General features: G+C 39.5%; 1 protein-coding gene across 1 annotated transcript in view; it reads right to left on the bottom strand.

The window, feature by feature from the left end:
* The window catches only part of LOC134531730 (dynein intermediate chain 3, ciliary), a 78,979-nt gene that overhangs the window by 35,445 nt on the left and 17,205 nt on the right, over positions 1-26,329 (bottom strand). The window contains exons 4-7 of the mRNA XM_063367573.1: positions 24,017-24,270; positions 19,606-19,776; positions 18,397-18,581; positions 10,347-10,482 (exon numbers count right to left, since the gene is read on the bottom strand). Coding sequence (XP_063223643.1) covers positions 10,347-10,482; positions 18,397-18,581; positions 19,606-19,776; positions 24,017-24,270 — 746 coding nt within the window. The remainder of the gene's footprint in view (positions 1-10,346; positions 10,483-18,396; positions 18,582-19,605; positions 19,777-24,016; positions 24,271-26,329) is intronic.

The following is a 26,329-nucleotide window of genomic DNA, read 5'->3' on the forward strand; positions in this document are numbered from 1 at the left end:
AGACTGGGCCACACCCATTGTTCCAGTCTTGAAGCCAAATGGTGATGTGCGAATATGCGCTGATTATAAAAGCACATTGAATAAGGCATTGAAGGAGGATCTATATCCTGTTCCACCAATCAGCCAACTGCTTGCAAAACTATGTGGAGGCAAAGTATTTGCAAAAATTGATTTGGCACAAGCATTCCAACAGTTACGAGTGGATGAGAGTGCGGCAGCAGCGCAAACTATCATCACACATAAGGGGGCATTCAAAGTAAATCGTCTGCAATTTGGGGTGCGAGTAGCACCAGGGAAGTTTCAACGATTCATGGAAGACCTACTGGCGGGGCTAGAGAACGTCGTGCCGTACTTTGATGATGTACTAGTGAAGGGCACATCCATGGAAGAGTTGCTCATCAATGTGCGACAGGTACTACAGCGTTTCAGAGATGCTGGTATACATGTCAAGGCAGAGAAATGTGTGCTGGGGGCTTCAGAAGTTACATTTCTAGGCTATGTGGTGGATCAACATGGGTTACGGCCCACCCCCGACAAGGTGCAGTCCATTCACGATGCACCAACACCAGCAAACAGAGATGAATTACAGGCATATCTAGGTCTTCTTAATTTTTACCATGCATTTCTGTTGGATAAGGCTAGTGTAGCAGAACCTTTGCATCAGCTTTTGAAGAAAGACGCTCGCTGGGAATGGACCACGGTGCAGGATGCAGCTTTTGCGGCTACAAAGGCTCTGTTAACCTCAAACTCTTTACTAGCTCACTACGACCCACAAAAGCCACTTATATTAACGTGTGATGCATCTCAGTATGGAATTGGAGCTGTTCTTAGCCAACCGAATAATCAGGGGGAAGAAGTGCCAATTTGCTATTATTCACGAACCATGACGTCAACAGAGCGGAAGTATGCCCAAATTGACAAGGAGGCTTTAAGCATTATAGCGGGGGTCAAGAAGTTCCATAATTATGTTTATGGTCGGCAGTTTGAAATACGCACTGATCACAAACCATTATTAGGACTGTTCACGACCGATAAAGTCACACCAAACATAATCTCGCCCCGAATGCTTCGCTGGAGTGTAATACTAAGTGGGTACGATTTTGTGTTGGTGTACAAGCCAGGATCTAGTATTGCGAATGCGGATGGCCTCAGTCGGCTACCAAGAGCAACCCCAGAGATGGAGGTACCAGCACCCATGGAAGTGCTGCTTCTGGAAGTGTTAGACACTCCCCCCCTCAGGGCACATCACATTGCAGGTATGACTAGGAAAGATCCCATTCTATCTAGAGTTTGTTCGTGGGTGGGAACTCGTTGGCCAAGTGACAAGTTAGGGGAAGAATTCCAGCCATATGTGAGGCGGCAGCATGAGCTATCACTGCACCGTGGATGTTTGCTGTGGGGATCGAGGGTAGTCATCCCAAGTGAGGGCCGAAATCCCCTTCTGCGAACTTTACATGCTTGTCACCAGGGAGTAGTAAGAACAAAGGCATTGGCTCGCAGTTATGTGTGGTGGCCAGGACTGGACAAGGAAATCGAAGAAATGGTACAGCAATGCGAGGTTTGTCAGTCCACGCGCCATGCGCCACCAAGGGCCCCAAACCACCCCTGGGAATGGACCAGGCAACCATGGTCACGCCTACATGTAGATTTTGCTGGCCCTATTCAGGGGCAGGTGTTTCTGGTCGTCGTTGACTCGTATTCTAAATGGCTAGAGGTGCTTCCAGTGCCATCCACAGATGCTAGAAGCGTTATCACAGCAATGAGGTCTTTGATGGCTACCCATGGAATTCCAGACACGATTGTGAGTGACAATGGAACAGCATTCAGTTCGGCGGCATTCACTACCTTTGCAGATAACAATGGGATCAGGCTTATTAAAGTTGCCCCGTACCATCCATCATCCAACGGACAAGCAGAAAGGATGGTACAGTCGGCAAAAGAGATGTTGAAGCGGATGAGCGGCAGTGACCTTTCACAGCGTTTAGCTCGGATGCTGATAACACAACATGTAACACCTACAGCAGTTACAGGGACAAGTCCAGCGGAACTGCTGATGGGGCGTCGGCTAAGAACATGCTTGGATAAAGTGCACCCAGATCTGGCAGAGGACATGAAGCAAAGACAAGAAGACAGCATGACTACATCTCCACCAAGGAAGTTCAGGCCACAGGACCTGGTGTACGTCAGAAACATGGGGCGTGGGCAGAAATGGTTGCCTGCTAGAATCATTGAAGTAACCGGTCCATTATCATACAAGGTAATCACCAATGATGGGGTGTTGATGAGGCGGCACATTGACCAGTTACGGTCCAGACATGCCCACCCTCCGGAAGAAGCCATAGAAATGACCCCATATGCAGGCAGTGAAGTAAGGTCACCAATGGCAGTAGAGGAAGAAAAGGACCAGGCCGTACAAGGCCAGGGAGCGGAGGAGAGAGCAAGTCAGGACCTACCACCACCGTCTCCAGGTGAAGAAGCAGACTTCAAAGGGTTTTCGCCAAGAGTACCCATGGCTGCAGAACAACAAAGCACCTTCCAGTCTCCACTAGCTGCAAGGGAAACAAGCGAAGCTCGTACACCAAAACGGACCAGACCGGCCAGAGAATCTGTTAAGCCAGGCTGGATGAAGGACTGTGTCATGTAAAAGGGGAGGGGTGTTGTGTATGTAGGGTAATTGTGGACTGGTGACAAATGTGGTGTGTTGGCACCACTGTTTAGGAGGCGGAGTTGGTGTGCTTGTTGTGTGGAAGACAGTTGAGTGAGGATGCATGATGGCGTTCGTTATGTATTGTGTTGTGTTGTAAACTGGCAAATAAATACCTACAATAAGGAATAAAATGTGTAACAGTAAACTCAACAGAATAGAAAAAAAATAGGAGTTGGAATATAAAAAAATATAACTTCCATATCCTGTACACTCTGAAATCCATTCTTAAGTATGTTTAACTTTTTTAATATTATTTTGAACTTTTGTTGAAAATAAAGTTTGATACACGCAATCATTTCATTCTCTATACCTCGCTCTATCTCAACTTATCTCTCCGTCTCTATCTCACTAAATATATATATATATATATATATATATATATATATATATATATATATATATATATATGTCTCTCTTTTATATTTAAATAAATTGTGTCATGCGTGCGCACTTATACAACAAAAACAGACGAAGTGCTGCTATATAAAATGAAATAAACACATTTTTTGACACGATTCGTGCTCCAACTATTGAAAAATAGTTATACCCTCTCAGTAACCTTCATGGGCATGCGCATAACAAATCACCAAAATTTCATTGCAATCGGATGAATGGTATAGGAATGCATACCGCACAAACAAACAAAAATTAAAGACATGACAAACGCATCAAACGATGGTGTGTTTAAAATTCAAGGCAACTCTATCTATTGACAAAGTTAAGAACAAAACTGTTATTAGCGCCTTTATTTTGCTAGCTGCTGCGAGCTCCACTAAGCGTACTGGTCTCACCAATGAGAAAAATATTAATTTGCCAGACCTTACTATGTGTACGATAGTGTGTCAGACATAGAGAAATGACACTCACTCACTATTTGTATGTCTATGACCTATGATTTTTTCTGTTATAAAATGAAATTATCACTTTTTCACTCCCTTAGGAATGGAATTTCATATTAATATGGGGTCTATGTGTTAATCCAGGTTATAAGCTAGCTGTAGGCCAAATTTCATTCAAATCCTTTCAGTAGTTTTTACGTGAAAGAGTAACAAACATCCATCCATCCATACTTACAAACTTTTGCGTTTATAATATTAAGTAGGATGGAAGTGAAATATGGAACAGTTAACCTGCAAACCGGATATTCTGCACCCAGATAATCTGGAATCTACCGTACTTTGCGATTGAACTTATTGGACAGGAAATAGAATAATTGTATGTGTCTGATACGTCAGTTTAATCATTATTTTTTAATTATGGTAGTATAAAAGTAGTAAATTCAATACTGACCAACCATATTGTAGGTATGCGTGCTTGCCAACATATTTTACAGCTAAGTAATTTGTACAATGCTGCTGCAAGATTGAGATTAGATTTGTATGCCTGTGGTAAATTATGAAAAAAAGAAATGACTTAATGTGATGGTTATGTACTTAAAATTTACAGTACTATATCACAGTTGCTTCAAGAATTTCAGGATTAAATTTCCCTGTCCCTCTCAGGTTTCCCTACAAGCAAAGAAATAAGAATTTACAGCCTTTGTCATAGTTTATTTGTAGTTGCTATTTCAATGAAACTAAAATACAAAATAGATTGCTGTTTTGAGCATAAGTGATTTTTAAATTTTTATGTTTCTTTACTCTTAAATCAATTTTTTTTAAATTTATTCACTATGAATCCCTTTCTCATTTTTTTTTTTTTGGCAGGTGAAGATTTTTTTTTAAATTTAAAATAATTTACAGTTCTGAAGAATATGCTTCATCTGACACTGTACCCCAGATTAAACTTTACAACTTAAGTAACTACTTTTCCTGAAAATTCTAGAGTTTCCATGTTTTCAATGTTTTCCAGACCTGTATTCCTATTTGTATTCCTATTTGTATTCAATTTCGGGTAGCTAGCACTCTGGGCAGACAGTCTTTAGCCATCCGCCCCCCTTCCTTTTCCAGTTCCACCAAGACATCATAAAGTTTTCAAATTCAAGCTTACTTATTATCAGTTTTAAAACAGCACATTATGCAACTAAATACTTTGGTTTTTTAAAGACATAGCTGTTTTTTTATTTAAATTTAATAAATGGTTGTTGCAGTTTTAAATGGCAGTTATAACTGTAATGATTACACTTGTACTTCCTATTTATAGTAATTAAACAGAGACCTCATATTCTTTGTTCACTACTTCTTTATTACGATTACACTGGATATAAAATACTATTATAGAAAACACAGACTTCCTTGTTGGCTTCCATCTTTTCCCTCCCCTTTCTTGCCAACCTTAGCTACACAACTTCCTCCTGGCTATCCATTTATTTCTCTACTATTACATCTCCCTTTCTTAACAGTACTCTTCCAAATACTTAGGTCTATGTACATGATGTCCACTTTGTGTTGTGAGAGTGGTGGCAGGTTGAGCCGTGGCTAACTGACTCATCGTGGTGTAACATCTGATTGTTATGTTGATCCCACCGTATTGTTTCCTTAAACTCCCTACTCTCATGATCCCATCCTTTAAAGTCCTCGTCTATACTTTCCCTTCTTCCCCTCGCCTGCCTGTTTGTCTCACCTCCTTCCCCCTCGTCGATCCTGTTCTTAACTCTGAACTCAAAATTGTTAGTTCCTTTATGTATGTGAACTCTATTTCTTTCAACCTGCTTGCCCTCAGGGGTCATAATCACATAAGATCGTGGTCTTTTGGAGGAGTACCCCAGTACCTGCCCCATGGTCCTTTCCTGATCCCCTTGTCTGCTATAGAATACTTTATCGCCTGGCTTGAAAGGCTTGAGCCTTCTTGATCCCCTATTGTAATACTCCTGTTGTTTGTTTTGTCTGCTAATGAGCTTTGCCTTGTCTGCCTGATGTACCTCCAGACTATCTCTACCCACTGTCAGCATGGTGTTTGGTTGACGACCAAACATCATTTCTGCTGGCGTTTTCCAGTTTCCCTCTAGCGGAATGTTGTTTAATTCCAGCATTGCTAACTTGACATCCTTGTTCTCTACCCCGACTTTCTTTAACATCCGCTTAACTGTCTGTATGTGTCTTTCTGCTAGCCCGTTTGACTGTCCATATTGTGGACTGGTGGTGACATGGTTAAACTGCCATTCCTCTGCAAATTGTTTGAATTTCGCATTGGCATACTGTGGGCCATTATCACTATACACAACGTTTGGTATCCCATACCGAGAAAAAACTGATTTTAATTTATCTATGGTACCCTCGCTAGACATATCTCTAAGATCTTCTATTTCCACAAACTTAGTAAAGTAATCCACCACCAACACATAATTCTTTTGGAAGAGAGCGAAAATATCCGTGCTTACAGCCAGCCACGGACCACCTGGTACCTCTCTCATGTACATTGGTTGCTTGACATTTTTCTTTGGGCTCCTCAAACAAATTACACAATTATTCACCACATTCTCTACTTCTTGACCCATATTAGGCCAGTACAAATGTTGTCTGGTACGATGTTTACACTTAGATATACCTAAATGATTATAATGCACCCGATTCAGCATCTCCTTCCGTAGGGCCTTAGGAACTACAATTTGCTCTCCCTTAAATAACAAGTCATCAACTACGTTTAACTCACCCTGCACCATGAAGTAAGGTTTTGTGACATCCGCACACTCTTTCTTGTCTTTTGGCCAACCCTTTTTAACCAGCTGTATTACTGCCTGCAATTCTGGATCCTTACCTGTCTCTACTTTAAACTGTTCTAGTCTACATTGTGTGACTGGCAGCTTAGCTATTACTAGCCCTACGTGTGCTTCTATTTCTTGGCAAACATCACTATTCTGTGATTTCTTTTCCCCTAGCCTCGACAAAGCATCTGCGATGATGAGATCTTTACCCAGGACATGCTCCAGGGTAAACTCGTATGGTTGTAACCTCAAGCGCATTCTTTGCAATCGCAACGGACACTCATTTAAGGGTTTTTTAAAAATATAAATGAGAGGTAAGTGATCTGTCTGTACTACAAACTTGGTTCCATACAGATATTGGTGAAAGCGCTCACAACCATAGAGTATTGCAAGACACTCTTTTTCAATCTGTGCATAATTTTCTTCACTTTTGTTAAGTGTTTTGTTTGCATATACTACTGGCAACTGCTTTTGAAGGATAACTGCTCCTAGGCTATGACTAGACGCATCGACTGATAAAACTATCGGCTTATTTCTGTCATAGTACTGTAGTACTGGGTTTTTTGTTAGCACTTGCTTTAGTTCCCTAAAGGCCTGCTCATGGTGATCATTCCACTGCCACGCTGCATGCAGTATTAACTTCTCTCGGGGGATGACTAATTTTATTTACCTGAGGGATGAACTTTGATACATACGTGATCATTCCCAAAAAAGTGGCTAATTCTTTCTTATTTTTAGGTGTGGGCATGTTCCTTATTGCTTCGACTTTTGCCTCATCAGGGCTAATGCCGTTGGAACTGATTTTGTGCCCAACATAAGTTACCTCTGAAGAACTGATCCTGCATTTTGACTTGTTGAATTTTACTCCATTTTCTTGAGCTCTTTGTAGTACCTGTTGTAACCTCAAGTCATGTTCCGCTTGATCTTTCCCCCATATAATCAAATCATCTATGTAAATTTCCACCCCTGATATGCCTGCAAAAATGGTTGTAAAGCATTTGTGAAATACTTCTGGGGCCGATCTTAACCCATATGGAAGCCTAGTGAATTGGTATCTCCCAAATGGTGTATTAAATGTTGTTACATCCTGACTTTCCTCATCTAATTTGATATGCCAGAAACCCTTGAAACCATCCAATGTTGTGAACACCTTCGCTTCCTGCATTCGTGAGACTAACTCTTTGAATGTGGGCAATTGAAAGTATTCTCTTTCTATTTCCTTATTTAATTTAAATGGATCTATACAAATTCTGAGACTATTATCCGGTTTTCTGACCACCACGAGGGAGTTAACCCATTGTGTCGGTTTTGTCACTGGTTTGACTATTCCTAACTGCTCCATTTTATCTAGTTCCTGTTTCAGTGCATCTAGCAAGTGAAATGGTATTTTTCTAGGTTTTGCAACGTGTGGTTCTGCTCCATCCCTTATCTTTATTTTTTATGTATAGTTAAATACCCCAATTCCTTTGAACAATTCCTTATACTCCTGTAACACTTCACTAACGCTGTCAGGCAATGCATTGCTATCTAAACTATCTATGAACCCTGAGCTACCTGTACCTCTTTCCATGGTGCCTTGTTTAGAACATTTCTGTGCCCCATTGTTTTCAACTGTACCTACCGTTAGTACTCTCCTCACCAGATCATATTGTTTTATAGTGGGTAGGCCGATCACTGGTGGAGCGTTCTTGTTACCTTCTACAACTTGAAACTCCACCACACCTTCCTTACCTCCTTTAAATCTACAATAACAGAAACACTTTCCTACTACAGGTATGGGTAGACCACTATAATTCTCCAATTTTACTGTTGGGGGCACCATTTTTATTTTTAGGTTCCTTGCCTCCTCAGTTGTGATTATGTTTACCTGTGCTCCAGTGTCTAATTTAAATTTGACATACCTATTCCTAATTAACACTTTTTCAACCCATTCCTCCTTACTGTTTGCACTTTCACTCTGTACACATGAAACTTGACCTAATAACAATACTTGCTCATGTACTACTTGACTCCCGCCCCATTTCTGTTGTCCGTTAAATTCCCTGTCCTGATCACTCATTTTGTTTACCCCAACTGTCCCGCTTTGCTGATTCACTTGATGTACGGAATTGACGTTTGATCTGCACACTATTCCAAAATGCCCTAGTCTGTTACATACCTTGCACACCTTTCCATATGCTGGACACTTCATAGGTGGATGCTTCTTACCACATCGCGAACAGCTAAAAGCATTGCCCTCGACCTGGTTCCAATTTCTTCCTCCGTACCGCTGTGGCATCTGCTTGCTGCTCTCCTCTCCATCTCTGTAAAGTTCTGTTGATCTTGATTGTGGAGGCCCCGAATACCTGGATTGTTTATGACACGCCGATCTTGAAGGTTGTGCTTGCTGAGACATATTGGCTTGTTTGATTTTGCACACACTTGCCACGTTTTCCCCTCAGGATACGGTTTGTAACTGGAGTTGTGTTAGTTCTGCATTTTTGCATATCTGGACACACTTGTTTAAGGTTAAGTCGTCTGTGTTTAACAGTTTGGTTTTAATTTCCCTGTCTTGCAGACCACCAATAATTCGGTCTTTTATCAGGCTGTCCCTCATATCCCAAAACTCACAATTCCGGCTTAGTTTCTTCAGGTCTGTTACATACATATCAATATTTTCCCCTTCCTTCTGGTCCCTGTTGAAAAATACATGCCGTTCCACACTGACATTGGTTCGCGGAACACAATAGTTCTCAAAAGCATTTAAGACGTTGACTGGGTCATTTTTTTCTGCCTCGGTCAGTTCAAATGTATTGTAAAGCTCCAAACCTTCTTCACCAATTATTGTCAGTAAAATCGCCGTTTGCACCTCCGCCGTTTGCTTCGTGGACCCCGACGCTAGCATATACAATTCATACTGCTGCTTGAACCTCCGAAAATTTTCCGCTGCATTTTCCGTAAATTGCAATGGATTAGGCAGTTTCAAATTATTCATTGTGATGTTGACTGCATTGCTCGGCATGCTGCTCTGCAAGACCTTATCGTTACAGCGTGGTGTCTATTTGCCGTTCGTGACACGTTGACTCTTCTCCGACTGCACCATGTTATGATTACACTTGTACTTCCTATTTATAGTAATTAAACAGAGACCTCATATTCTTTGTTCACTACTTCTTTATTACGATTACACTGGATATAAAATACTATTATAGAAAACACAGACTTCCTTGTTGGCTTCCATCTTTTCCCTTCCCTTTCTTGCCAACCTTAGCTACACAACTTCCTCCTGGCGATCCATGTATTTCTCTACTATTACAATAACTACCGTAGTAAAACATGAGTTACAGTATATAGTATATTGTTAAACAAGTTTTAAATCTATTACTAAAGTATTTGGGGCCCTGCCTACCTGGGCACACGTACTGTGTGCAGAGCTTCAGGAAAAACAACACTATTTTAAAACAGTGGGATCTGTTTTCAAAAAGCATTTAAGAAATTACTGAGGGCTGATAAGTAGTTTGGTTTCCGGATTAAGTTTTTTAAACTGTATTTTTCATGGCTAAAAAGTATGTTTCCAGAGTAATTTCTAGGCATAAAACAACCAGTACAGATTCTCGAAAGCACTTAAGGGAATTGCATTTCTCCGCCGTATAGTGACTGCACACCAAGTTCAGGGATACCGCACTAGAAGCCCCAGCAAGTGTTGCACTTATCAACCTGCTCACTAACACAAATACGCTCCTGATGAGGTGGGCCCCTTAAGGACTAATATTTTTAAGCGCATTGCGTTAGTACAAACTAACATGTATTTTGAAAAACAAATCATTACCATATGTTGAAAAACTAATTTTTTCAGTTCCTAAAATTTTTTTTGTCCGTCTATTTTTTCGCACCTCAACAACTAGCACTGTGGGCAAATGCCCTGTTGGCCCTTTGTAAATCGGGGCCTGCCTCTGAGTGATGATCAGTGAGGCAGTTTGTGAAGTGAGTATGCTGTGACCCAACGGTGGGCAGTACCTTGAAGGTCAGAAGAGCCTCCCGCTGCTGCTGCAGGATGTCCCAGACGTCCAGCGAGCCGTCAGTCCTCGTGGTGTAGAACACGGAAGTTCTGACGGGACTCCAGGCTCCGTACGTCAGTCTGTGGCGGTGGTTACTGGAAAAGAACACGTGTCAGCACAGCTGAAAGCTATTGAAAAAGATTTATCATTTTAGATGCTGTTAACATGTTTGTGTAGGGCGTTGCCAATCGCACTCAACTATGCAAATTTTTAAAGGTGCAGTGATTGTGATCATGAATTTTTTTTTGGGTATTCTATTATGCTATTCATTCTCCGTACTCACCTATTGTAAAATTCTCTTATCACCTGTATTTTATAATTTAAAATAAAATACAGCATGTCCACAAAAGAATGTCCCAGTTATAAATTTGAATAGTATCAACAACTGTAAGCTTTGTAGTGTGTTGGTTCAAGGTCACAAAGAGTAACTCAAAACAGTTTTACATAAGTGCATGCACGAGTACTGCTTTTTTTATCGAAAGAATGGTGAACCTGTAAACTTTATTTGACGACAAGATGGAGACCCTCCCCTTTGGATCTCTTTGTACAAGAGTGGTTGAACGTGAAAGTCTCTGACCGTTGGATTGGTCATAATGGTTGAGACAACAGAGCTCTTTTTCGCTAAACTCCACGTTCACCTGACATAATGCCATGTGATTTTTTACTTTGCGACTTTACAAAAGATCCTGTCTACGTTCCACCACTACCTAATGATTTTTCCAGTGTTGCGACACAGAATTAAAGAGGCTATTGCTTCCATTAGTCCAGTCTTGTTAACCAGTGTGGGAAGAATTAGATTATAGGTTGGATGTGTGCTGTATGACTAAATGAGCACACATTGAACATTTGTAATAAAAACTTGATTAGTTTTACCTTCAAATTTTAAGTATGATTTGTTGTAAATAGTCTGAATCATACTGTTATAATATACCTTGAAACTACGACATTCTTTTATGGATATATTATACTTTCTCAGAGTAGTACAGTAGAGCACCTCTCAACCGTAATTCCCACAAACGGAACTCCCAATATCCGGAACTAATTTTTCAAAAAAAAAATTAAAACATTACAAAACATTTCCGCACTGGAACGAGGCGTTTCTGCTTGTGCCTGACTGTACATGCCTTCTAGGCGCGTGCGCGCACGTCTGTCAGAGAGCTAATTATAGCCAGTCTTTCCCGCGCATTGCGTCGATACGCAGCTGGTTTTCGCGTCGGACGAGAATTACTATAAAGGTGTTTATGTTATAAGTAGTTTCATTGTTTCACTATGTCAAGTAAACGGAAAATTCCGGGTTCTTGCGACACAGCTAAGCGGCAAAGAAAAATGTTGACCATTCAAGAGAAGATAGACATGTTAAAAAAATTGGATGCCGGAAGTTCTGTCAAGTCGATGTGCACACTTTATGGTGTAGGAGTGTCCACAGTTTATGACATAAAAAAGCAAAAGGATGAACTGTGCAAATTTTACGTTGATAGTGAATCCAAAGCGGGAATGGAGATTCGAAAAACACTTCGCCCAAGCAAAAGTTGTGAATTGGATGAAGCTTTAATGAAATGGTTCCGACAAAGGAGAAGCGAGGGACTAAGCATTTCTGGACCTATGCTCATTGAGCAGGCTAACATTTTTCATGCTGAACTTAAACTTGATTATGAATGTGACTTTTCATTAGGGTGGTTACACAAGTTTAAGAAAAGGCACGGAATTTCTCTTTATGCACTGAGTGGTGAAAAACTTTCTGCTGACGCAGAAGCAGCAGAAAAGTATGTTCTGGAGTTCGCCCAGCTTGTGTCGGATGAAAAACTAACACCCGAGCAGGTGTATAATGCAGACGAGACGGCATTATATTGGAGGTGTATGCCGAGAAATACTTTGTGTACACCTAATGATGCGCATATTGGGATGAAAGAAAGCAAAGAAAGAATAACAGTGTTAGGTTGTTCTAACGCAGCTGGAACACACAAGATCAAACTCTTGGTCATCGGTAAAAGTATGCGGCCACGAAAATTAAAAGACGTCAAGGTAATGCCTGTAGAATATACGTCAAGCAAGAAAGCCTGGGTCACAACAAAACTAACCACAGACTGGTTCAATAACATTTTTGTTCGACAGGCAAGGCAACACTGCAACAGCGTAGGCTTGGACCCGGATTGCAAGATATTTCTTGTGTTGGATAATTGTTCCGCCCACCCACCAGCTGAAACCCTGTCAAAAGATAACGTGCAAGTTATTTATCTGCCGCCGAACTGCACGTCACTCATTCAGCCCCAAGACCAGGGAATCCTACACTCACTTAAATGCCGCTATCGATCACAGTTTCTGCGATAATTCCTGACTGACCTAAATGGTGGCAAAACTGTTGAGGAAATAAAGAAAGATTACTGTTTAAAAGATGCAGTGTGGGCACTTGCAAGGGCTTGGGATAGCATCCCTAAATCTACCCTGAACAATGCCTGGCACAAACTGTGGCCGACAATCATTTTCACTGAAGAAAATGAAAATGAGCCAGCAGACTTCCGTGGATTCAATATTTCTCAAGAAAAAACAATGGCAAATGACCTGATGAAGTATGCAAAGACCGTAACCAGTCCTGAAATCGCAGAACTGCAAGAAAACAACATTGAGGAATGGTTCACTGTTGACTGTGATGTTCCCGTCATGCACCATTATACAGATGAAGAGATTGTGGAAATGGTCACAAACAAGAATAAAGAAGCCGTGAAAGAAAGTGCAGATTCCGATGTAGACGAACCTTCAGAAAAAATCACTCAGGAAGAATGCATTTTTCACGTGACTCGTCTGATAGCGGGACTTGAGCAGCGAAGCTAGATAAGTGAACAGCAGTTAATGAGCCTGTACCTCCTAAAAAAACAACTAGAAGTAGAGAAGTCAAAGCAAACAAAGCAAACTCGCATTACAGATATGTTTAAGATCTTATCAGGTCCCGTCACTAAACTGCGTGATGATGAAACAGCCGACCCGAGAGTATGTACACCCACTCCCACTACACACGCAGACACAAGTGATAGCGAGTAACATTTACTTCCAATGTGTGATTCTTTCAGTTTGTAGACAAAAATTTAGTGCACAAATATGTATTATGAACATATTTATAAGTTAATATATGGTTAAACAGTCTACATTTACCTGTATTTTTCTAACTTTGTATTTGTAAACGAGATGCATGAAGTGTTATTCTTGTGTATGTGAAATGTAAACTGTGCGTGGCAGTGACTATACACTCTCCCGGAAGTGTGAATCATTTGCACGTCAACACCGAAGTAACACAACACCGCAGCTGTAGTCCTAATACCTCCCCTGACCCCTCTGTTTCTTCCTCTTTCCTCACGCACGCACCCACCCACAGTGATAAGAAACACGGTGCCTGCCAGCTTGCTTGAATGAAGGTCATTCAACCGGCCGGGAGGCCGGCCCTACCGCAACTCCCCTTATCCGGAATTTTCCCATAACCGGAATAGACCTCCCCCCGATGATTCCGGTTGAGGGGTGCTCTACTGTATTTAAAAGAATAAGCTATATATCTATACTTTATTGTATGATAAATGAAAGATTTGATACTTTAGGTAACAGTTTAATTCTGTTAAGTGAGATTGTTGCTTATTTATTAATAAAGAATTAATATATTTTAATTCAGATTTTCATTATAATTTTTATTTGATAGTCAAAGTTTTATATTTTTAATGTGTCAAATCTTAGTTCTCAGTATATGACATTTCATAGAATAAATTTCGTGAATGGAATGGAAGTCGCATGGAACAGAAATATGTAACCATGGTGCTGCCATCTGTGGCAGATGGCGCAAAAAGATGTTCACAAAGCCGAAGGGAAACTTTATAATATTAACTGTTTAGTGAATTTGAACAAGATTAGCAGCAATTTAATCAAATTCCTTGTAAAAAAAATCAGGTTAAAAGCCAGGGTTTTGTAAGTTTTCAAGTTTTTTCGCTTTTATTGGAGCCATTTCATGATGTAGTTTAAACTTTTGCTCTGCAAATCGAATGATTCGATAGTCTTAGTAGCTGCTCCTGCAAACAATTTTAGCAGTGGGTGCGGAAACTACGTGTGATTTGCATTAAGAAATGAAAGCTGAAAACACAATTTAATAGTGCTACACACAGCTTTAGGTGCGGAGCTCCTCTTCGCACGTCCGTCCTCGGCCAAGGCTCAAGGCAAACCACTGACCCCCGCCACTTGTTTCATAGCATATATATCATCAGCAAGTATGACGTCATGTCCGCCATCTTGAAATTTGGACACCATCTTGAAAATCTTTATTTAATATCCGATTTTAATGAAAAAAAGTTCAAAATTCACCAAAAAACTTACTTATTAGAATACTGATTGATTACATCGATTCCCGTCCTTGGTTCGAAACCGCTAAGAGCGAAAAAACATCAAATCCTTCCTCCACAGAAGCCACCTACAGACTAACCTACCACCAATACCAAGGTATATATCGTCAGCTGGTATGACGTCTAAGATGTGTACCGTGAGTAAATAAAAACCAATTAACTGAGTCATGTGTTTTGTGTTCGGGGGGCCACGTGGGTCCTTAACCTGGTCAGCGGCGTGTGGGACGCCCTAAGAGCCCACTGCGATAATTAGGAGCGTGCCCGACGCTGAGAGCGGGCTTAGTTAGGGACAGGTGCTGCGTAAAAAATCAGGAGGGCTAATATCTTGCCGCACACGGGCCACGTAACGCCCTGAGTTAAGAGTTTTCCAGCCGGGTCCACGTGCCCACTCACGTGGTGGCGCCCATTAATTTCCACCGATATTCCCACCTCAAAACCGGTACGCCCTCAATGTAGTATAATTTTAATTACTTGTGTAAATCAGAATTGTTGAACAGTGTTTTTTGAGTATTGTTTTAGCTGTGTAACTAAATATTTCTGCTGGTATAATGCTTTTCAAGCTTTAGTTTGACATGGGTAATTATTTCACAAATTATTATTTGATTGACTAAATCACACATCGTATTATAGTTATGAGCTCACGAGAGTGTAAATATGTTAAGTTCAAATAAGAGGTGTGGATATTTCTCAATCAGAGTGTAGATGTGAGTGACTGTGGCTCAACAAAATAGCATTGCATTGAGTAAGGTCCTATTTGTATGCCATGTTGTCACTTTTACTTGCCAGATACCTACCTCAGACTACACACGTCCATTTGGACAATTAGTTAAGCGGCATAAACTACCTAATTACATATCAGCAAGTTTTCAGTTTAAGAATTATTATAAATCAAAGATTTTTTTTTTAAATGTAGGTACAAAAAAATATTTTAGTACATTTTTTTTATTCAAAGAATCTATAATTTATTTATTTGTGTGGAAAAAGAGTTATTTTATTTAAAATCATACCAGCATCCTTACTATTCTCAATTATTATCTCTTGGCCTATCAAAAAATATTAGTAATTTATCTCTGTCTATAAGTAATATGCAAGAGGTTTCACTTCTGTCACGTGTGGACTCCACGCACACATTTTTTTCCCCCCAGCTACTCATAGGTTTCTTCAGTGTGCTTTCCGTAGACACATGATTGCAGTAGAACATTTATGAAAGTCTAACAAAGTCTAATTCACAGTAAAAAAAAAAAAAATTGGTTGTCTGTAAAGTCGGTTTACAGATGATAGTTTAACGTGACGTCATAACAAAACATTGATGCAATGATTGCATACTTTAATGAATAAAATTGAATCATTTTTATTGAATTATCACTATTTTGTATGAATACAAAGAAGGAGTGAAATGAAATCTACAATTTAATTGATAAATTAACTTTTATTTGCACTCATTAATTCAACCTTTATTTTAACTATAACTTTTATACATGTTTGCTATTTAACTTCTTCCAATCTGTGTTATTCTGTTAAGGATAGCACAATGATAGGAAAAGTAGGAAACGAATGGGTGTGTTGCAAGTTTAATGTGCCTCGAAAAAGTCAAATCGATGGCTGTTCCAATCGAGTGGAAGAGAGATAGATGTGGCGCAAGCTTACAATGAGCGTAACGGGACAATGTGCGTAACGGGACACTTTTTCGTGCGCGCAGCCGGCGTTTATCAATTTATTAGACGTCACGTCAAAAATAAATAAAAAATTTTTAAACCCTATCTAAGAAATTTTAGTTAGCCTTGTGCATTATGCATTTTGTCAGCCTGAAGAAGTAATGACAAAGGAAGAAATATATAGCAGAATAAATATTATATCTGACCATGTAAATTTACTTCTGCTTCAGTGATGTTGGTGCTGCCTGCACTCTGCCCTAACGCCTGACGCGCCGTCCACGTTCCTGGTATGTCGACCACTACCAAGTGTGTGTGTGCGCGCGCACGAGTGGCTGTTTAAAAGTATTGCCAGCACCCTCCGAGGGTTGGCAGCAGTGCGTGAGTGTCTACAGAGTTTTTAATGTTTTTTTTTTTGTGTTTATTAAGATAAAGTGTTTGTCATTTGTTTATTTTAAATGATAGTGACTAATAAAAACTTTTTGACAGAGCTGCTTAAATTACCAATTTTTAATGTAGGTCTAATCACAATTTTTTAAAATCCTAATCTTAAATCTGAACTACAGACTGTACTTATAATCCACCCCTTGCATCTGAATCAAGGTTTCAGAGAACAAAAATGAAACAACATTAATATGATAAAATATTTTAAACAATTATTTTTATTTTACTACATTTCTACCAGTAATTTCTTTTGAATATTTTTTCCTAGAATACCAAATTTGTTGGTATACTAAAAACCTAAGATGTTTGAGAATTTAAATGGACCATTCCTTGGGCCCGCCTAGTCAGTGGTATATTTGAGTTAGTGAGGTGGGAGGATAAGTACAATGCTCGCTGGTGCTTCTAGTGCCGTATTATCTCTAAACGCAAGGCTGTAGACTGGAGAGCAGTCATTTCATTGTGCATAGGCCAACTATGATATTTAATGGTAACCGTAACACTATTTGGTGGAGAAATGAAAATAAAGGTGCAATTGAAGTTCCTCAAGTGCTTTCAAGAATCTGTACCAGATGTTTCGGGCCTGAAAATTATTCTGACCACACGTGGTTTAGCAATATTCACTCTTCTAAAAATACAGTTTCAAAATTAAATACAAAAAACACAACTACTCATCCACTCTCAGCATATTCTTAAATGCTTTTATCCAATATTTGAGCAATTTTTTAATTGTGTGGTTTTTTCTGAAGTTTTGTACATTGTATATGTGCCTAGGTAGGCAGGTCCTTAATAAGCTGTTCTTTATTAATTTTTACTGTTAAGGGCCTTTGTTTTAGCATAATGTTATATTTTTATTTTTAAAAAAATTTTAATACTGATTTATATTGTGTTGTACATTATTGTTTACTCATGACTGGTCGCAATCTCAACACTAGAGAGTGCACCCTAGTGTTAACCTGCACTATCTTCCCGCAATCTGTCCTTCACCCTTTGCTGCAGCTCAAAACCAGTTTGGACCAGTGTTCTTAGTGAACTCAGTTGCAAATATACAGTGTGTGATGTAGAGTTATGATGACGATGATTGGTTGATCGGCCTGGAGACTGACTTGAATTCACTGCCATTCCATGAAAGTGGCATACAAGGTGAGATGATACCATATTGGATCACCACCATAATAATAGCTAGAAGCCCTAACCAATGAGTGAAAATTATAAAGATTAGCACATAAAGGCATGGAGCGGCAATTGCTTGGCATATTTTTGAACAAGAAAATGTGTAAAAACAGCGTCTCGTGGTACGTCTCAGAAGCCCAGGAGCCTCTGTGGCGATTTCACAGAACACGTTCAGCTCCAAATGCAATCGGAGGGAATAACGTCCAGCCATCACATGTGCGATATGAGAAAGATTCCCAACAAGACTTCAGGCCCATTAACTCACTAAGTGGCACCCTCGTCTAACTTTCTATTTTAACATACACGCCTTCCCGCTAGACCAACTTGTCCGTGTCCTGAATGCAGAAGTTCTCGTGCCACACACTGTTACCTGGTCCACATAATGGCAGAATCTTTGCAGTCTTCGGACCAGATGCGAGCTGTCCAGTCTCCGATGGTCAGGAAGTTCTTTACAAATGATGGGTTGCGTTGGAGAGCGTACACCGGTCCCACATGAGCTGAGTATTTCGCTATCATCTTCTCTGCTGGAGTCTTGCCCTTGCGATTGCAGCTGATCTGTCACCACAATGAAAAAAGTAGTAGTTAGCTTTATTTAATCAAATAAACATTTAGATGCCTGATTCCTAGTAAATTTCTGTAAATACATAACAATTTTTATTGTAAACAATCTATTTCAATTCCAAAAATTTTCAAAGTACTGATGGAATTTCTGTAATGCCATACTGCTTTACTCGTCTTACAGCAAAAAGAATAATTATTTTTCATAAAACAGTGGATTATATTTAACTTACAAACCAGCCTGGTACAACCAGTACATGATCCACATCTAAGTTTGATCACCTTAAGTATATTTCTTCTCCGAAGTATGCTTATTAAAATTTGTCACACAACTTTCTTCACCTTAAGTTGTTATTTTTTAACATATTAATCAAGAATACTTAATGATCACATTGGTAGCATTTATCATAATTTTATACATTTTGCTACAAATAGCAGTAAATAAATTCCAAAGTGTCGAATTAATTTGTGTTGTTATTGTAAACTATGTCAGATGACAGTAGATATTATTTATTAAAAAATTGGTGTATGTCTTATATTGGCATCGAGATTCTGACACTTTTTACTTTCACACTGTTTCGTTCTGCACTGCAAACAGCAGAAAGGCACCATTTAAAATTTGTGACTTGGCCCATACCAGTGACTGAGACAGATTGCTCCAGAATTACAGGAGCAAATTTATTTGTTTTTTTTCCAGAATTCCAAGACAGAAAAAATCCCAGTAGTAATTTTGAAGGTTAAATAGAATCTTCTTTCAACCAAATGTAAATACCGTAATACCACACGTTTAGCTGGTTTAGAGCCACAATCGTTTCAATAGTTCTACAGTAAACATTTTATTTCATGCAATACCAACCAATTCACTGGCATCGTTTTAGGAGCTAGACAATTTTCACGGTTCAAACACTTGCTCAACACTGCCAGATCACACTTTACAACTTGACCTGCTCTCCCCCTGACCGCTTTCGAAATTCCCCCCGACTTCCACCCCCCCACCCCCAAGCCGGGAGGGCTCGCTCACCACGGACCCGTTCTCCGTGCCGACCATGAAGCGGATGGGGATGGTGGGCTCGTACTCGAGCACCGATGCGCCCACCGCGCGGCTGAGGTCTTGCTCCTCTCCCGCCTTCACCACGTCCAGGATCAGTGTCTCGCTCGGCTCGCTGATCTTGCGCGTGTCCCACCACTTCACCTGCGCACACACACATACACACACATCCTCTCAGACCGATCTAGAAGTCCCGTTACAAAATTATGGAATTTTTATTTTTTATTTATCACAGAAATTGTGACTATGAAAGGCAACAAGATTATGACTTAATGTAAGTTTTTGGACATACGCCATTGCAAAGCACTTTTTCTGTAGAAGAAAACTAAAAACTAAAAATAATAAATAAATAAATAAAAATAAATAAAAATACCCAAAAGACAAAAAAAGTTGTCTCGTGTTTTTTTTTCTCGTTTCAACTGTTGTGCTGAATTTTTTTGGGTTCAATATTTTTGTGTCATCATCATTTGTGGTTTTTTTTTTTCGTTCTCTTAAGTACATTTTTCTTTGTTTTTCTTTGTTTGTTGACCATATTCCTGTTACGGAATATTTTGTTGTTGACAACAGCAATTTTTTGCTTATTTTGCGTTCTTTTTCTTTTGGGTATTTTCATTTATTTTTATTTATTTATTTATTATTTTTAGTTTTGAGTTTTCTTCTATAGAAAAAGTGCTTTGCAATGGCGTATGTCCAAAAACTTACATCAAGTCATGCACACCCATTGCACAAATATTTCAAAGATAACAACAACATTATACGGTGAACTGTGATAAGACCACAATAACACAGCAAAGCACTGCAATAAAACACATCATCATCAAAATGTGACTAAAAAACATGAAATCAATCAACAATTTGACAAAACTTAACTCAAATGTTATCTTTTATTATAAAAAAATAAATTAAATACATGTACGTAATTATGCATTTTGTACCAGAATGTACAAACTAAATGAATTAAAGAAATTAAATGTTACATTGTTTGATCTTGCATTTATTATTAGTACCTCTTTATATGTTTTTACATTAAGACGTTGGCACATTTTTCAAAAACACAAAAATTTGCCATTTGATTTTTTTATTTTTGTGAGTAGTTTAGTTTTAGATACAGTAAACTCCCGGTATATCGCGCCTCGATTGATCGCGGAATCGGGTATATCGCGGGTCAAACCATGTCCCCCAGTCAGAAATGAATAGTAATGGAATAAATGGTTGACAGCAGATTAGGATAATTTTGTGTTGTAACTAACAAACTAAGCATCGGGCAGAAAAAAGCCTAGGCGTAGAAAATGTCCGCAGTGAAATTCTAAACAAGATATCTCCGTACATTATTCCTCTATCTTGTAGGGTTTTCAAATTATGGTCCAATCCAGCCCAGTGATATTTTCTGAAACACTAGTTCTTAACGTCGCTTTATCTCACAAATGAAGCATCGGAACGGGGACCTGATAAAGCCCACCGTCCAGCGACATTTTCCAGCGTGACTCGGCTGGGGATTGATGTTGGATAGGCTTGGTTGTCGGCAAGCGCTGGGTAGGGAGAGACGAGCCGAGAATATGGAGAGAGGTAGAGATTAGAGCGGGCAGAAACTTGGAGAGGGGGAGTGGGGGAGGGAATGTGTTCACGCAGCACACAGGCAGAGCATGAGTCACTTGACTGAGCAGCGTTCCTGCGTACAAGGCAAAATCAGGTAGTCCGGTGTTTAAAATTCCACTACAGAATCTTAATTGGTACTTTACTGGACATCTGTATATAAATGTTTTGTTACAACTTAAACCTACAGACGTAATATTATTGGGTAATTCATTGTATTATACACGTTCATCTTTTTACTTTGGTATAATGTTTTAACATTAAATAGTAAAGTAAATCAGCTAGCGTATTTTTAATCTTTGCCCAGGAATTCCCAGTGGTCCAATACTTACGTGAACCATACTGTACCACTTTTGCCGTGAGGTAGTAAACAAGTCCCGGAAATGTTTATGTGTAACGGTCTCCCGACCTTTAACCAGAGGCTGGGGAATATAACACTAGCCGATCCGAGCCACACACACTCAGCAACTCGACACAGCGTTTGGTGAAATAAGTAAAGACATAGTTTAACACGGTTTTTAATACGGCGTCACTGATTGCGCTAAAATTAAATTGGCGCAATTTTTGTTTCCCACACGTGACCATTTATAATTTACTGTAAGCATGGATGATAAAGTTTAACCACTTGACACGATAGACGATTCTTTATTTTTTATTGTACGAATGCTAGAATCGTTTTTTCCTGTATCTGCGGCCTACTTCTGCAAAAGACAAGCTATTTGTAAGTAAATATAGAATTTTTATTTTGTCAATCAAACTCGGTACTTTGCGATTCATTGTGTTTGGCGGCGTTTGGCGCGCTCGTAGGCCGTGCGACAAACTGTGCGCGGCACACAGAAAAATAAAAACAATTCAACATTTAATATTTATCTTTAAAATTTATTATTTTTATTTTTTCACCCGCGTTTAGTGAAAACTGCGGATGCAAAGTCCACACAACGGCGGGCCGTCTATACTGTGCGTGCTTGCCGACCTATTAGAACACAGGCGGTGTTTTATGCCTTTTGACCTTGGTCACATCGAAACATCGCGGTTATGCAACAACGCGGGTAAAAGTTATGTCCCCCGACAACCGCGTTAAATAGGGAGTGTACTGTATGTTTATTACTAATGATTTTATTGTGTAAGTGAAGTGCATCATGTGTCATTAAAAATGTAACTTTCTTTTTTAATAAAGACAAGGTATAAAAATAAAAACAACACTAAAATTTTCTGTTTTAAAAATGAATTTGACCTAAAAATAAGACCATAAAATCTTGTCCATATTAATGACACATATGAAATATTATGTGTAGTAGCATTTTGTAGATAAATCTCACTCATGTAGAGAATGCATCTGATCTAATAAGCTAATGTAAAGTATTTGACTTGTAACGATAAATCCAGATTGTCTGGCACCAGCGAGGTACACATGGACTTTAGCCAAATAAGTAAAAACTAAAAACCTATAATTTTAGCTAGGGTTGAAAATGCTTTTACAATACCTACATAGGTGGTAGTCAGGAGTGTTCAGTGTGGTTTGGGATCATACAAAAGTGTACATACGAACCTTTAAACTGTAAAATAAAAATTTAGTTTTGGCCTGTTTTAGTGTTGAACTGTTTGTCCTTATGTTCCAGCCAAACACCATTTTACAGATATGTTCCAGTCAAACACCATTTTACAGATGTATTTGCTCTACAACTTAGCGTTTAGAGATTGCCGGAGATACTGCCCGATAATCCTGCATTTTCGGTGACGCGGCACATGCAAAGTCCCGAATGTGCCGGGTCATCAGAAGTCTACCGTATTAAATTCTTGGAAAGTACTTGCTACCACTTTAAGATAAATACATAATATCAATTTGTGACTGACTTAATGAGGATGTCTACAAATACCTAGAAAGCCTAATTCAGGACTTTTCAGGGCCTTAATATCTTATGACTTTTCTAATCAAAGTGGTTTTTTTTTTCATGCAGATGTGATATGCAAAATTTAACGTAATACGAACTGACTAATATTCACAGGAATGTGTTGATTTTTATAAAAGAAAAATAAAACTGAGATTATGTTCATATAATTAAATGGACATGCTCCCATTATTTATATTAAATGTGCAACCATAATTTGAAGGCAAGAATCAGAAAACAAAATGCAGGTTAGCAAAAAGCTGCTGTTAATGAAAGTTTTGAGACTTCCTGTATTGTTACAGTTTATTTCGGGACTTTTTTTCTTTAATTTTTCACGACCGTTCCTTCAGTTTTGTTATCTTTTTTTTGTGAGTTTGTTACTTTTGGACCTGTAGATACCTGTCAATGACTTTCCTTCATGTTTGGGTTTAATGTCTTGTCAACGGCAAGGTCATTGGAGGCGGTAACATACGACACAGGCCCGGGATATTGGGGAAGGGATCGGTAACAGCTCCTATCAAGCAACCACCCCAGCATTTGCCTGGAGACATTTTCTGGCCCCGATTTACAAATGAGTCAACTTGGCATTTGCCCAGAGCACCAGTTTTTGAGGGGCGGGAGGATTTGAGGTGCGAAAAAATAGACCCACAAAAAAATTTGCAGGGCGGGAAAAATAAGTTATTTTTACGTATGGTAATGATATGATTTTCAAAAAATACATGTCACTTTGTATTTGTTACGATATGTGAAAAAAATGTTTTTAGTGGAATTCTAATTCTTACTATTCAAATTCCATATTCATATTCGATTCATATTAAAAATTTGATATTCGCACAGGTCTAAAGCAACAGCCACGTCGCCGGTGACACAAGACGAGCGGCGGCAGGAGGGAGCTAGCTCACCAGGCCGTCCGTGGTGGCGGAGAAGAACTCGGTGCCCGACTTGCTGCTGAGCCACAGCACGCTGTGCACGGGGTCGCGGTGGCTGGGCTCCAGCGCGCTGACCTCGGCCGGCGAGGGCAGGCGCCGCGTGTCCCAGAAGGCCACCTGCCCGCTGAACATGCCGCTCACCAGCACGTTGGGGTCCTTGGGGTTGTACTCCAGCGACGCCAGCGGCACCGTCGGCTTCAGCGTCATCTGCGGCTTGTTGGGGTTCTCTGCGCCGACACACACACTGCGCTGTTTCCCGCCGTCCCTTCCGAGCACACTAGCGCATTGTGTACCATTAGTGTCTGCGTGGCACAAGGCGGGGGGGCTCCGGTTGAGAATCGTGATTTTATTATAACTTGAGTTTACACTGATAGGAGGAAAATTACAAGCACTTATATATTGTAGTGAAATCCATAGAAAACCTTACAAGTACTAATACAATATTCAGATCACATTTACATTTATGGCCACAGTAATGATTATTACTATTTTTTATGTACAGTCAACTCTCGATTATCCGCGGTAATGAAGGGGGCCAAGGCCGCGGATAACCCAAAACGCCGGATAATACATTTGAACCATTTTTTTACCGCGCAATGTAAACAAACACCGTCAGTCCCCACCCCCCTTATCGTGTAAACGACCACGGCCGCGACGGAAGGCAATCGAAAGTACGGTAATGTGTTACAGTGAATAATACTAGTAACTTATGTACTATTATGTGCCAGTATACATACGTACAGTATTAGTATATCATTATATGAAATTGTACGTACTAATTTATGCATTTGTTCAATATCTTTGTAGTTATGTAAGAAAAAAATATAACAGATGCAATAAAATAAATGAACAAACTGTGTGGGGTAGATACATAACGAACTTTCACATCTCATTACTGTCAAATAAACATTACATAGACACTCAATTTACTTACGTTTGGTGCACACACTGCAATTTTTTGTTGACTTTCCAACCGTTTGGAATAAGAAATGAGGTACAGTCTAGTGCATTTAAGTAAAATGCTTCAGGCGAAAAAATCTCGGCCTATTAGCCCACGTGTTTGTCTTGAGTATGTTTATACAAATATGTATGGTCGTATACGTATGTCGGTATGTACATATGAATATGTAATGTAAACAAGAATTGAGGAAAGATATAATGTTAATTTATAGACATTTTAAAGCATTAAAAAACACGCAAAAATATTCACACATCTTAAACATGCAAAAATTCTTTAGGCCTACACAAATACAATTGGAAAATATGTAAACATAAATGCATGTACATAGGTGTAGTAGGGGTACATTCTACTGTACAGCTGTTATGTACGCTAAACAATACAGGCTACTTTGATTGAAAAAAATCTGTAATAGACTTTTGTTTTTGTGATGTGCTTTCTTTTCTTATAATGGCGCTACAAATTTTTCTTAAGGTAAGTTTGTCTGACAATAGTGTATCATCTTCCTGCTCTAAATAATCCAGCAAATTATCAGCCCATTACAGAGCTGCTGAGTGTGTATTCTGTGGAATCAGGTCACCATCACTATCGTCAGGAGCCCTGTCATCTGTTTCTCCCGTGTGACCTTGGGCGCGTCGCACTATTTCCGTGTCGCTCAACATCTCGTAGCCTGGCAGAGTACAGTCTATTTCAAACCATTCGGTGATGCAATCACTGTCAACATTCTCGCACCCTTCCATGCGACGTAAAGAAGCCGCTAACTTCTCTGCGGAAAATTCGTCATCCTCACACCCTGTGAAATCTTCAATTTCAATGTCAGGGAAAATGTTCTTACATGATTTAGTGATGGTTGTACACTTGATTAAATTCTATGCTTTAGAAATTTCATAAATAGCATCCAGTACAGTTAACTTCTTCCAGAATGTCTTGAGCTCAGCACCCTCGTTGATGTGTCGCCTAAGAAGACTGCCCCTGTACAGTTTCTTCATTGTTACAATAACCCCTGGGTTGAATGAGAGACGTCACATTAGGTGGCATATATTTAACGAATATTTGCCCATCGTCTGATTTCAAAACTTCTGCACTAGGATGTGATGGTGCATTGTCTAGTAGCAACACAGCTTTGAGTGGTAGGGCTTTTGATTGTAAGTGCTCCCGCACTTGTGGCACAAAACTGTGATCAAACCAAGTTTTAAAAATTTGTCGATCCATCCATTTTGATTAAAATATGAGACTGGCAAATTTGTTTTCTCAGTACCTTTGAAAGAGCGTGTTTTTTTTTCCTTGCCTATTACACAGAGTTTTACTTTGTGAGCGCCGGTAGCATT

This window comes from Bacillus rossius, chromosome 5 (assembly GCF_032445375.1).
Source record: "Bacillus rossius redtenbacheri isolate Brsri chromosome 5, Brsri_v3, whole genome shotgun sequence".
Lineage (NCBI taxonomy): Eukaryota > Metazoa > Arthropoda > Insecta > Phasmatodea > Bacillidae > Bacillus > Bacillus rossius.